At 41.8% G+C, this 14,652-nt stretch overlaps 1 protein-coding gene across 1 annotated transcript; it reads left to right on the top strand.

The window, feature by feature from the left end:
• The first annotated feature begins 289 nt into the window (after nucleotides 1–289).
• On the top strand, nucleotides 290–2,674 carry LOC132655345 (disintegrin and metalloproteinase domain-containing protein 20-like). Its single transcript, XM_060388348.1, has one exon. It carries the CDS (start codon nucleotides 290–292, stop codon nucleotides 2,672–2,674), a length of 2,385 nt encoding a protein of 794 aa, XP_060244331.1.
• Nucleotides 2,675–14,652: the final 11,978 nt, after the last annotated feature.

Genomic DNA, 14,652 nt, shown 5'->3' with positions numbered 1-14,652 from the left:
TTTCTCACAGATATTTTTACATTCAAATATGAGATACTCTAATAAAAATCTATACTCCTTTCTCCAAGTGCCTCCCACTGTTTGCTCTTTCCTGGGGCTAAGATAGGCTCTCCAGATGACTGAGCACACAATGCCAGGAGGAGAACAGCATTGTTACCTAACAGCCTCTCTCCTTTTACCTGCCAGAGGTTGGAAAGCTCTTGCCTCACTCTGCCCTCCTCATGCCTTCCTGTGAACTCGGATGTCTTGATGTTGGCTGCATCCCAGGGGACCACATTTTCTTTGGTCCATGGCTCCCTTCCTCACGCCATCTGCCTGGACTCAGGCACTCCTGGGAGGTGCTCTTTGGTTATGTGTGCTGTCTGTACTACTGTCTCCTGTCTGTTGTTCCCATGGCCCACCAAACTGGCGCTTCACTACCTCTGAAGTTGTGATTCCCAGGAAGGTTCCCCGGAGAATGGGTGGAAGTAATATGCCAGACCAGCTCGCCTATAGCATGCGCTTTAGAGGACAAAGACATGTGATCCACATGAAGCTCAAGAAGAACATGATTCCCGAAAATTTGCCTGTATTCACTACCAATGACCAAGGCGCTGAGCAGGAGGAGTACCCATTTATTCCTCGGGACTGTTACTTCTACAGCTACCTGGAAGGGGTCCCTGGGTCCCTAGCTACACTAGATACCTGCAATGGAGGTCTTAAGGGCATGATACAGGTGGATGACTTCACTTATGAAATCAAACCACTGGCATCTTCTTCCAAGTTTGAGCATGTTGTTTCTCTGCTAGTGGTGGAAGAAAAGACACGTAAGTCTAGAAAGTGTAGACATGATGAGGATGTGGCAGAGGGCAGTGAATACCCCGAAGAGATGAAGTTTGCTGGAAGCGCCAGAGCAGCCCCAGTGTATTTGTGGCGTGTGCATAGGAAAAATGTAAGACTGCACTATGTGGTGACTAATGCAGTATACAAAAGGACCTCAAATTTTAGCAAAACAGCTGAAATGGTAATGCTTATGAACAGCATAGCAGATAGCATATATCAGCCAACTGGCATGAGTATCTTTCTACGTGCTTTATGTATTTGGTATCAACATGACTCATATAATGTGTATAGGCATAGGAGAGATCCTTGGGCCTTGATGAGCGATTTTGGCCTTTGGAAAGTACCCTTCCATAATGCAATAGAACACTCCATTTCTATTCTTATGACAGCACATAGAGTTGGAAATATGGATTATCTTAGCAATTCTGGTGGACTGTGCAACCCAAACTGGGGAGCAATGTATCTATATACACATTTCCATCACTTTCTGACTACGACAGTGCTTGCTCATGGAATAGGTCATTTTTTTAAAATGGACCATGATCGACCAGGCTGTGTTTGTTTCAGAAGAAGCAGTTGTGTCATGACTGCATTTCCTACTCTTCAGGATATGCTGAGCAATTGTTCGCAAGAGCAAATACATGTATGGGTTCACGGCTGGGATCCGTGCCTAAGTGAGGATCGTGTGCAATATAACAATTTTAAATATGTAACTCGTCGATGTGGAGACAAGACCGTGGATGAGAAAGAGCAATGTGACTGTGGTTCCCTGAAAGACTGTTTCAGTAATAAATGTTGTACAACCACTTGTCGGTATACTGAGGGCAGTACTTGCGATGTGGGAGATTGCTGTAAAGATTGTGTCTTTGCACCTTCTGGAACAAGGTGCAGAGACAAACTTGGTGTTTGTGATCTGCCAGAATACTGTAATGGACAATCAAACCATTGCCCGGCGAATGTTTATATCATGGATGGAACACCCTGCTCATCAAGAGCAGTTTGCATGAGAGGAAACTGCAGTGACCGTGATTTGCAGTGTCAAGCTCTTTTCGGATACCAAGTCAGGGATGGTTCGCCAACATGCTATAAAGAATTAAATCGCAAGGGTGACCGATTTGGAAACTGTGGGGTTAGAAAACAACGAGGAGGAAGCAGCACTATCCCATGTCAAGACGATGATATTTTTTGTGGGCTGCTGCACTGTGAAGGTGTCACTCGTATTCCTGGTGGAGGTCAGCACGCTACATTTCATCACATAAAGGTAAAAGATGTTAAAGAACAACAGTGCTTTGGGTATGATGTACACTATGGACTAGATATTCCATTTGTGGGGCTTGTAGTGGATGGTGCAGCCTGCGGCCCAGGGAAATACTGTAGAAGTCAGTCCTGTGTTTTTCATCAAACCTTGCATTATAAGTGCAACATTACCTCCTGTAACTTCAGAGGAGTGTGTAACAACAAAGGCAATTGTCACTGTGTGCACGGCTGGCGACCACCAACATGTCAACAAAGTGGAACAGGTGGTAGTATAAACAGCGGCCCTCCACCTTTCAGGGAAAAAATGCTTGAGGCAACCTTAAATGTGAGTGTAAACAGGATCTTACTTGTTTTAATTACTCGTTTGGTTCTTATCTTGGCTTCACTTCTTTTTGGTGGAATTACAAGAGCCGTGATACTCATAGACAAAGAAGTAGGACAACAACCTAGTAGACAAGCGCCTGGTCAAAAAGCGCATGGTGGAAAAGCACCTGTTGGAAAAGCGCCTAGTGGAAAAGCGCCTGGTGGAAAAGCGCCTAGTGGAAAAGCACCTAGTGGAAAAGCGCCTGGTGGAAAAGCGCCACGTGGAAAGTAAGTCCATTCCAAACTAACTGGAGCCACACAAGAAACCAAATCACAGACAAAGAAGCAGGACAACCAATCAGAGACAAAGAAGCAGGACAACCAATCAGAGACAAAGAGGCAGGACAACCACCTCCTGTAGAGTAAGTCCATTCCATACTAACTGGAGCCTCAAAAGAAACAAAATCCATCTCAATTACTACAAGAAATGTTCAATGAATGATTTCCCCTGACAGTCATGTGACCATTCACAAATCTGAGGTTTTCATCTTGAAATAAAACCGCTGGGAAATTAACATTGTGTCTCTGTTAAAATTTGCTCTTTATACATCGTTCTTAAAGTTGCTCTTGCTCTTGCTCTTGCTGTCGCTTGCCCTCTCCTCCCCAGTTCTCTGTGTGTTTGTACAGTGTGAGTGCAGCTGCTTGGGGAGGCCAGCGTCAGATCCTCTGGAGCTGGAGTTGCAGGTGGATGTGGGTCCCAGAGCATGGGTGCCAGGGTCTACAAGACCAGCAAGTACTCTTAACTGCTCTGTCAACACTTTGGCCTCATAGTGTCACATCATTTATCACTTCTGGGGATTTGTTTTGGTTTTAAAATTTCTCTTCCTGTTTTGTGGTGCTAAGCAGCACAGCCAAGACCCAGGGTCATACCCAAGCCAGGTAAATGCCCAGCTACTCTACTGTCTCCCAATATTTATCACATTCTTCATACTCCTATATGTAAAATCCATCCTTCAGATATTTTATGAAAAAACCCTGCATATTTATGATGTCTGTTAGAGGTTTCTAGATGCCTCTGCATCTAAGTTGGTCTGCATTGGTATAGGCTACTGTTACCATTGTCATGGTCTGTTTGCAGTTGTATTGGATTGTCATCTGGTTTATTGTTAATGTAAAATAAGTATCAAGAGAGACATTTATAAATTATATGAATGCATGAATGAAATAAACATTCCTATTATAGATACCTGGAATTTCAGTAGTGCTACTGAAGTTTGCTGTGAAAATGGGAAAACTCTGTTCTTTTTTCAAATATCCAGTGATTACACGCAGGATGCTGAGAGGAAATACACTTCTCCCAAATTAACAAAATCGATGTCAGTGCCTACAGCAATGCTGGAATGTTCTAGGTGCTGAATTCCCACTCCAGCTTCTACCATTGTCTTTGGGTTGTGAACTGTCAAGAACTGTATTGCAGAGGAGTGTGTAACAGCAGCAAGCACTGACATTGTCTATGTGGTTGAAGGCCACCAACATGTGATCAGAGATGAGTGGGCAGTAGTGAAGACAGGAGCCCTCTACTTGCTGGATAGGAGGGCTGTGAACCAGGGTGTTCAAGGGTGTAAATAAGGCACTCACTCTGATACTTACTTTGTTCTTTATATGATTACAGTGCTTGCCTGGGGACCTTTCAAAGCAAAATGAATGGGGGTGGGATTGAAAGTAGTAATTCTTTTTTTGTTTTAATTTTATTTATTCATTTTACATCTAGGCCATAGCCCTTCCCTCCTAATTTCCTGTCTCAACCTCCCTCCCTGTTTTCCTTATACCACCTCCCCTATTCCTCAGAGAAGGAGAGCCCCACCCACCCACCCACCCACCCATCCATCGAACATATTAAGTCCCATTAAGCCTGAGCCCATCCTTGTCCCCTGTGGCCTGGTGAGGTAGCTCCACCAGGGAAAAGTAATCAAGAAGCATGTGACAGATTCCATGTCAGAGTCAGCCTCCATTCCCCTTATCAGGCAATCCACATGAGGATCGAGCTCCCCATCAGCTACATCTGTGTAGGGACCTAGGTCCAGTCCGTGCATGGTCCTTGGTTGATGTTTCAGTCTCCACATGTCCCCACCCTGGACCCTGGTTACTTGGCTTTGTTGGTCGTCTTGTGGAGCTCCTGTCCCCTCTGGGTCCTTCAGTCTTTCCAACCACTCTTCCACAGACTCCCTGCACACACACACACCCCGTGTTCCCCTGCACCTGATGGAAACATGCAGAGACCCACAAGCATAGTAATTCTTTTCACATAACAAAGGAAGTGACATTCTGAAGGAAAGTATTGTTAGCTATAGGAGAGAGTCATCCATGATTCCCCTGTCAATTTTATATTCTCCAGCAGCCTGGGGTTTTCATCGAAATAAATTCATGGTGCTATTAACAAAATTATCTTCTGTGTTTAGATCCATCTAAAAGCAAATTTCTGAAGGTTTTTATTTGTCTTTGTTGTTGTCTTTCTACCGTCTGTCCTGAGCTGTGCTCCAAAGCCTGGTCAAGCTTTGTTTGTGCTACATATGAGACAGAGCTTCAAAAGTCACAAGAGGAACTGCACACATTCTCATGCCTGGACTGTGCTAAATGTGGCCTATTCTGGGCTCAGTCTTTGTATCATTCAGCTAAAGCCAGCAAACAAGGAATCATCACCTAGAATTTTCAATTATCTAAGTACTGCTCAATTATTTTAATACTGCTCATGTTTAGAAATCATAGGATCTCATATATCAATTCACAAAACTGAGTAAACACAGTGTGTATGAATAAATTATATGATAACTATAGCTCATGTACAGACCAAACGTTGGTTGGAAGGGTTTAGGAAGCTTCACTTCAGAAATAGTTTCACAGAATGTGAGAGATGGGTGATGAGTATTATATTCCCTCCTCTTAAGTAAAAGAAGTCTTCTAGCAAATGTTTTTCCCTGAATAAGGACTCTACATTTAGGGTTGCCACCAAATGAGAAAGAATGATTAACAAGCAAGAGAACTGGTGTGGTTGCCACTTGGGACAGCCATGATTAAGAAGAAACTGGCATCACTGAGAAATCTTTCACGAAATGTGTCCTCAGGGTCTATCTATGGGACCAGAGGGGAACCAAGCTGCCTTGTTCTGTCAGTGGAACTTGGCAACATGTAGTAGTGTCCTTGGGGGTATTGCTTTTGAAGGCATGAAAGGACCATGGAGAGCAGCTGAGGCCTCACTCTGTAAAAGGCTTGTGGAAGCCACTGATGAGGGCCTGACTCTGCTGCAGAAGAGTCCACAGGATTGAAAGTGCCTTGGAGAGACATTGAGGCTCCACACCATGTGGCAAGATCAGAGTCGCTGAAGAGAGAGAAGCGGGTATTGGTTCAGCCAAGTTGCAGTGCAGCCACCAGCGTTTTGGGCACGCCAGTTTAGAGTGGAGTGGCACTGGCTTGAGCCATTAGTTACTATGTGTGCTGTGAATGGCAGAGCCAGAGAGGTGAAACTGCTCATGCCCTTCAGAGCCCAGAAGATTGCAGGTCCCAGCTGTCAAGCAACAAGTCACACTGCTGAAGTTTGGCTTTTCTTTGATTTGATTGTCACTATGCTCTTTATTAATGTAGTTTTTCTTTTTAAAAAACTTTTTTGGGGGCAGGGTGCTTGAGACAGGGTTTCTCTTGTGTAGCTTTGGCTGACCTGGACTCCCTTCATAGAGCAGGCTGGCCTCAAACTCACAGAGAGCCTCCTGTCTTTGCTATCCAGAGTGCTGGGATTATAGGCATGAGCCACCATGCCCAGCTTTTTACTCTTTAACCAACGAAAAACAAACCACCACCACCAACAAAAAAAAAAAGATCCAAATGACAGCAGTATACACACACCTTTCAATAAGGACCACAAATATGAATCGCCTCAAGTCTACATTCAAAATAAACACAAGACACAAGATCTCTGAATGGGTTAAAAAAGCAAAGTCCTTCTGTCACTTGTCTATAATAAATTCATCTTGGCTTTAAAGATAGACCCACATTAACATGAGAGGATAAGAAAAAGTTTTCCAAGAAAATCAGATCGAGAAGCAAGCAGGTGTTGCCATATTAATATCTTACAAAATCAACCTCAAATTAAAACTAATTTGACTAAGAGACAAAGACATGCACTTCAAATAAAGCGGTTGATTAATTACACGCACACAAATATGTGACTTTGTGGGAGAAAGCAGGTCACTGAGGATGGACTTTGGGGTGTCAAAAACTCAAACCAGGCCCATTATTTCTTTCTCTTCCTTCTGCCTGTGGATCCAAATGTAGAAATAGGAGTGAGAGTTGTTTATATACATATATGTGTATATGTACATACATATATATGTCTATATGCCTATATACACATATACCCTGGCTCAGGATCGAACTGAGAAGCCCCAACCCCTTCTGGCACTCCCCTGAGAGCACCTCCATAAGCTTGTCCTACCGGAGGGGAAGGCCATAGGGGAAGGACAGAGAGGCAGCCTGCCAAGGACACAGCACCCTCTCTCCAGCTCACCCAGCAGCTCCTAGCAGAGAAACCCAAGCTCTGGATCTGAGGACACTCAACCCTACCTGGTACTCTCTCAGGATCAGCAAACATAGGTTCTACCACCAGGCTGCTTCTGGCAGAGAGATCTGGGCCCGTGATCTGGGATTAAGAACACTCAACCTAACTCTTTCCCGAGCCACCCCGGGACCAGTCAACATAACCCCTCCTGGCAGAGGGAAAGGACAGAGAGGCAGCACACAGGAAAGGTGGACACCGAGTCCTGTGGCCACTTGTCACAGAGCTGACTGTTAGCCTACCCGTGCACTCTCCACAGCAGGACCAAATCAGAGAGTAGTGAGCAAGGGGAACCCCTGTGCATTCCAACTGGTCCTGCAAGAGAGTGAGTGAGCCTTCTAGGGAGAGTTTGCCCCAGACCCAGGGCCTCTCCACAGAAGCAACCAGACGAGATCCCTGCCACCCACACCCCTAGTGTGGGCATCATAGGGATTCTTGGGATAGGGACCCCAACGTTGAAGCCTCTGCCTTGCGGGTCCACCAGTGTAATCCAGGCAAACAATCCCTGGATCTCAGACAGAACTGCTTAATAGTGGCCTGCAGGCCACAGCAATAGTCAGAGAAACTGCACATGCACACTGTGCCCGCTAAAAGCGCACACGAATAGCGCCAGAATCACATTCCTTACTTAGGCAAATCTGAAACCACAGTGCATACTCCCAAACCAATGAACCTCTCTCATCTTCCTGAAAAAACAGTCCAGAAAACAGAAAGAGATGATCATAGCCCGAACTACAATCTCGAGGAACAAACAGTGAGGATTATAAATAACCAGATGGCTAGAGGCAGATATAAGAACATTCCCAACAAAAATCAGGACATAATGACCTCACCAGAAACCCCACAAAACAATGGACACTTCAATTCACTAGATATACAAGAAAATGACCTCAAAACTATGTTTCTCCAGCTATCAGAGGCCCATAAAGGTGAAATGAACAAAGCCCTCAGAGAAATAGCCAAAGAAATCGAGACGAACAGAGAGGAAACAAATAGAGCTCTCAGAGAAATGACCATAAAAATTGAGGCAAACAAAGGAGAAATGAACAAAGCTCTCAAAGAAATGTCCACACAAATGAAGGCACATAAAGAAGAAATAAACAAAGCTCTCCTAGAAATAAAGGCAATTATAACCAAAGAAGTAGAGGCACAATTAGTCGTACATAGAGAGGAAATGGACAAAAAAATAGAAGCTGTCATTGAAAAGCAGGACTTCACATTCAAACAGATGAAGGAAATGGTGCAAGACATGAAAACAGAATTAGAATCAATAAAGAAAACACAAATAGAAAAAAACCAGGAGCTGGAGAACATAGAGAAAAGATCGAGAACTACAAAGTTAAGCATCACCAACAGAATACAAGAGATGGAAGAAAGAATCTCAGGAGCCAAAGTTATACTTGCAGAAATTGACAAGTCTCTCAAAGAAAAAATAAAATCAGAAAAGTTCCAAACACAAAACATCCAAGAAATCAAGGACACCATGAAAAGAAAATTATAGAAGAAAACGTTCCCATCTTAAAGAAGGAGATGGCCATAAACATACAAGAGGCCTACAGAACACCAAGTAGACTAGACCAGAAAAGAAATTCTTCAAGTCACATCATAGTCAAAACACTGAACCTACAGAACAAAGAAAAAATTCTAAAAGCAGCAAGGGAAAAAGGCCAAGTAACATATGAAGGTAGACCTATCAGAATCACACCAGATTTCTCAACAGAAACTATGAAAGCCAGAAGGGCCTGGACAGAAATCATACAGTCCTTAAGGGACCACAGATTCCAACCCAGACTACTATACCCAGCAAAACTTTCAATCAACATAGATGAAGAATTCAAAATATTCCAAGACAAAACCAAATTTAAACAATATCTACATAGTAACCCAGTTCTACAGAAGTTACTAGAAGGGAAACTCCAAACCAAAGAAAACAACTACATCTAAGGAAACAGAGGAAATAGATAACTACACAACAAAAAAACCAAAAGAATACAAGCAATGAAACTCAGTGACACCACCAACCCCACATCTAAAGTAAGTAACAACTGTTGGTAACTAGTTTCTATCAACATCAACGAACTCAACTCCCCAATAAAAAGACACAGAATAACAGAATGGTTGCGGAAACAGGATCCATCATTCTGTTGCATCCAAGAAACACACCTATGCAATAAAGATAAACACTACAGCAGAGTAAAGGGCTGGAAAATTGTTTTTCAAGCAAATGGTTCCAGAAAACAAGCGGGAGTAGCCATCCTAATATCTAATAAAATAGACTTTCAACCCAAGTTAATCAAAAAAGATAAGGAGGGCCACTATATTCTCGTCAAAGGAAAAATCCACCAAGAGGACATCACAATTTTGAATATCTATGCCCCAAATATAAGAGCACCTACCTTCGTAAAGGTAACAATACTAAAGCTTAAATCACACATTGATCCTAATACCCTAATAGTGGGAGACTTCAACACTCCACTCTCACCAAAGGACAGATCAACTAGACAGAAAACAAATAGGGAAATAAAAACACTTACAGAGACCCTAAATCAAATGGACCTAAGAGACGTCTACAGATCTTTTCATCCAAACTCAAAAGAGTATAACTTCTTCTCAGCACCACATGGAACCTTCTCCAAAATAGACCATATAGTTGGTCATAAAGCAAGCCTCAACAGATACAAAAAGATTGAAATAATCCCTTGTATTCTATCTGACCACCATGGACTAAAGCTGGACCTCAACAACAACAGAAATAACAAACAGCCTACACACACATGGAAACTGAACAACTTTTTACTCAATGACAGCTGGGTTAAGGAAGAAATAAAGAAAGAAATTAAAGACTTCCTAGAATTCAATGAAAATGAAGGCACAACATACCCAAATTTATGGGACACATTGAAAGCAGTGCTCAGGGGAAAATTTATAGCACTAAATGCCTGCAAGAAGAAATTCATAACATCACATACAAACAACTTAATGGCCCAACTGAAAACCGTAGAAAAAAAGAAGCAGATACACCCAAGTGGAGCAGATGGCTGGAAATAATCAAACTCAGGGCTGAAATCAATAAATTAGAAACAAATAAAACTATTCAAAGAATCAATGAAACAAAAAGCTGGTTCTTTCAGAAAATCAACAAGATAGACAAACCCTTAGCCAAACTAACTAAAAAGCAGGGAGAATCTATCCAAATCAACAAAATCAGAGATGAAAAGGGTGACATAACTACAGACACTAAGGAAATTCAAACAATCATTAGGTCTTACTACAAAAGCCTATATGCCACAAAATTTGAAAACTTAAATGAAATGGACAATTTTCCTGATAGATTCCATCTTCCAACATTAAGTCAAGATCAGGTAGAAAGACTGAATAGCCCTATATCCCCCAAGGAAATTGAAGCAGTCATTCACGGTCTCCCCTCCAAAAAAAGCCCTGGGCCAGATGGTTTGAGCATGGAATTCTACCAGACCTTCAAAGAAGTGCTAACACCAATTCTCCTCAAACTATTCCACAAAATAGAAACAGAAGGTACATTACCAAACTCATTCTATGAAGCGACAGTCACCCTGATACCTAAACCACACAAAGACCCAACAAAAAAAGAGAACTTCAGAACTATCTCTCTTATGAACACTGACGCAAAAATACTCAATAAAAAACTTGCAAACCGAATCCAAGAACACATCAAAGATATCATCCACCACGACCAAGTAGGCTTCATCCCAGGCATGCAAGGGTGGTTCAACATACGGAAATCCATCAATGTAATCCACCACATAAACAAACTGAAGGAGAAAAACCACATGATCATCTCCTTAGATGCTGAAAAAGCATTTCACAAAGTCCAACGCCCATTCATGTTTAAAGTCTTGGAGAGATCAGGGATACAAGGCACATATCTAAACATAGTAAAGGTAATATACAGCAAGCCTATAGCCAACATCAAACTCAATGGAGAGAAACTTAAATCAATCCCACTGAAATCAGGGACAAGACAAGGCTGCCCACTCTCTCCATACCTCTTCAACATAGTACTTGAAGTCCTAGCCAGAGCAATAAGACAACTAACGGAGATCAAGGGGATACAAATCAGAAAGGAAGAGGTCAAAGTGTCACTATTTGCAGATGATATGATAGTATGTATGAGCGACCCCCAAAATTCAACCAGAGAACTCCTCCAGCTGATAAACACCTTCAGCAAAGTGGCCGGATACAAAATCAACTCAAAAAAATCAGAAGCCCTCCTGTATACCAAAGACAAAAGGGCCGAGAAAGAACTTAGGGAAACAACACCCTTCACAATAGCCACTAATAACATAAAGTACCTTGGGGTGACACTAACCAAACAAGTAAAAGACCTGTTTGAGAAAAACTTCAAGTCTCTGAAGAAAGAAATTGAAGAAGATCTTAGAAGATGAAGAAGATCTCCCATGCTCATGGATTGGTAGGATTAACATTGTGAAAATGGCCATCCTGCCAAAAGCAATCTACAGATTCAATGCAATTCTCATCAAAATACCAACTCAATTCTTTACAGACCTTGAAAAAAAGATTCTCAGCTTCATATGGAGAAACAAAAAACCCAGAATCTCCAAAACAATCCTGTTCAACAACAGATCATCATCGGGTATCTCCTCCCCGATCTCAAGCTGTACTACAGAGCAATAGTAATAAAAACTGCATGGTATTGGCATAAAAACAGAAAGGAGGACCAATGGAAATGAATAGAAGACCCAGAAATAAACCCACACACCTATGAATACTCGATTTTTGACAAAGAAGCCAAAACCATTCAATGGAAAAAAGACAGCATCTTCAACAAATGGTGCTGGTCCAACAGGATGTCTACATGCAGAAAAGTGAAAATAGATCCATATTTATCACCCTGCACAAAACTAAAGTCCAAGTGGATCAAACACCTCAACATAAAACCAGATACTCTAAATCTCTTAGAAGAAAAAGTGGGGAACAGCCTAGAACTCATTGGCACAGGAGACAACTTCCCGAACAGAACACCAACAGCACAGGCTCAATAAATGGGACCTCATGAAACTGAAAAGCTTATGTAAAGCAAATGACACCATCATCAAATCAAAACGACAGCCTACAAATTGGGAAAGTATCTTCACTAACCCTTTATCTGACAGAGGACTAATATCCAGTATATACAAGAACTAAAGAAGCTGAAAAGCAGCAAACCAAGTAATCCAAATAAAAAAATGGGGAACAGAGCTGAACAGAGAATTCTTGACAGAGGAATATCGAATGGCAGAGAAACACTTAAAGAAATGCTCATCCTCATTAGCCATCAGGGAAATGCAAATCAAAAGGACCCTGAGATATCACCTTACACCCATCAGAATGGCCAAGATGAAAAACTCAAGTGACAACACATGCTGGAGAGGTTGTGGAGAAAGGGGAACCCTCCTCCACTGTAGGTGGGAATGTAAACTGGTATAACCACTCTGGAAATCTATCTGTCGCTTTCTAAGACAATTAGGAATAGTGCTTCCTCAAGACCCAGCTATACCATTGCTAGGTATATACCCAAAGTTTGCTCAAGTACACAAAAGGGATACTTGCTCAACCATGCTTATAGCAGCTTTATTTGTAATAGCCAGAACCTGGAAATAACCCAGATGTCCATCAAGGGAGGAATGGGTACAGAAAATGTGGTATTTTTACACGGTGGAATACTACTGAGCAATCAAAAAGAGGAAATCATGAAATTTGCAGGCAAATGGTGGGATCTAGAAAAGATCATTCTGAGTGAAATATCCCAGAAGGAGAAAGACAAACATGGTATATACTCACTTATATAGACCTGTAAGATATGATAAACATAATGAAATCTAGACACCTAAAAAAGATAATCAAGAGAGCAGGCATGGGGTAAGATGATCAATCCTTGTTTAGAAAGACAGATGGGATGTGCATTGAACGTATGACAGGAGTCTACTGAGTGCATCTGAAAGACTCTAACTAGCAGTGTTTTCAAAGCAAAGACTCATGACCAAATCTTTGGCAGAGTACAGGGAATCATAAGAAAGAAGGGGAGTTAGTCTGATGGGGAAAGGATAGGAGCTCCACATGACCAAATATATGTGGGCACAGGGTCTTTTCTGAGACTGACATTCAACCAAGGACCATGTATGGATATAACCTAGAACCTCTGCTCAGATGTAGCCTGTGGTAGCTCAGTAACCAATTGGTTTCCCAAAGTGAGGGGAACAAGGACTATTTCTAACAGGAACTCAATGACTGGCTCTTTGGCCTCCCCACCTCCCAAGGGAGGAGCAGTCCTATTAGGCCACAGAGGAGGGCTTTGCATCCAGTCCTGAAGATACCTGATAAAACAGGATCAAATGAATGGGGAGGAGGTCCCCCCCTACCAGTGGACTTGAAAAGGGGAACGGTGGAGATGAGGGAGGGAAGGAGGGAGGGACTGGGAGGGAATGAGGGATCAGGACATGGCTGGGATACAGAGTTAATAAAATGTAACTGATAAGAAAAAAATAAAATAAAATAAATAAACCATGAATCTGCACTGACACACACACACAAAAAAAGCAAAGCCCATCTGTCACTTGTCTATAATAAATTCATCTTGGCTTTAAAGATAGGCCCACATTAACACGAGAGGATAAGAAAAAGTTTTCCAAGAAAATAGGATCAAGAAGCAAGCAGGTGTTGCCGTATTAATATCTCACAAAATCAACCTCAAATTAAAACTAATGTGACTAAGAGACAAAGACTTGCACTTCAAATAAAGTGGTCGATTAATTATACACACACAAATATGTGGACTTGTGGGAGAAAGCAGGCCACTGGGGATGGAATTGGGGGTGTCAAAAACTCAAAAACTCCAGGCCCATTATTGCTTTTTCTTCCTGCTACCTGTGGATCCAAATGTAGAATTAGGAGTGAGAGTTGTATATATATACATATGTACATATATGTATATATGTACATACATATATATGTCTATATGCCTATATACACATACATATATGCATGTATATATATGTATATATATTGTATATATGTATTTATATATCATACGCCTAAACATATGTGCACCAAATTCTGGTGCACCTAATTTCACAAATATCACACTAATGAAATTAAAGACACATAATAATACAAATCCAATGATTTGTCAGTAATTTCAACACTATGCTTTCTCCAATTGACAGATTATCTAGACAATGACAGAGAAATCTCAGACTTAGATGATATCTTACATCAAATGGACCTAACATATATATCTACAAAAATTCTACTTATCTTAGTCAATGTTCTATTGCTGTAAAGAGACATCTTGACCATGGCAACTCTTATAAAGGAAAACATTTAGTTGGGGCTGGCTTACACCTTCAAGGGTTTAGTCCCATATCATCATGGCAGGAAACATGGTGGCATACAGGCCGACACCGTACTTGAGAGGTAGCTGAGACTTCTCCATTGGGATCCACAGGCAGCAGAAAGAGAAAGCAATAATGGGCCTGGTTTGAGCATTTGACACCCCAAAGTCTATCCTCACTTTCCCCAGCAAGGCCACGTGTCCTAATTCCTTCAAATAATGCCACTTGTTATGATCCTATAGAGGAGCATTTTCATTCAAATCATCACATTCCGTTCTCTGTCCCCGAGAATCT

Source organism: Meriones unguiculatus, chromosome 7 (genome assembly GCF_030254825.1).
Source record: "Meriones unguiculatus strain TT.TT164.6M chromosome 7, Bangor_MerUng_6.1, whole genome shotgun sequence".
NCBI classification, from domain to species: Eukaryota; Metazoa; Chordata; class Mammalia; order Rodentia; family Muridae; genus Meriones; species Meriones unguiculatus.
This window is presented reverse-complemented; position numbering and strand designations above follow the sequence as displayed.

Coding starts and splice junctions, on each gene's coding strand:
- LOC132655345 (XM_060388348.1), top strand. CDS start 290: ATGGCTCCCTTCCTCACGCCATCTGCCTGGACTCAGGCACTCCTGGGA.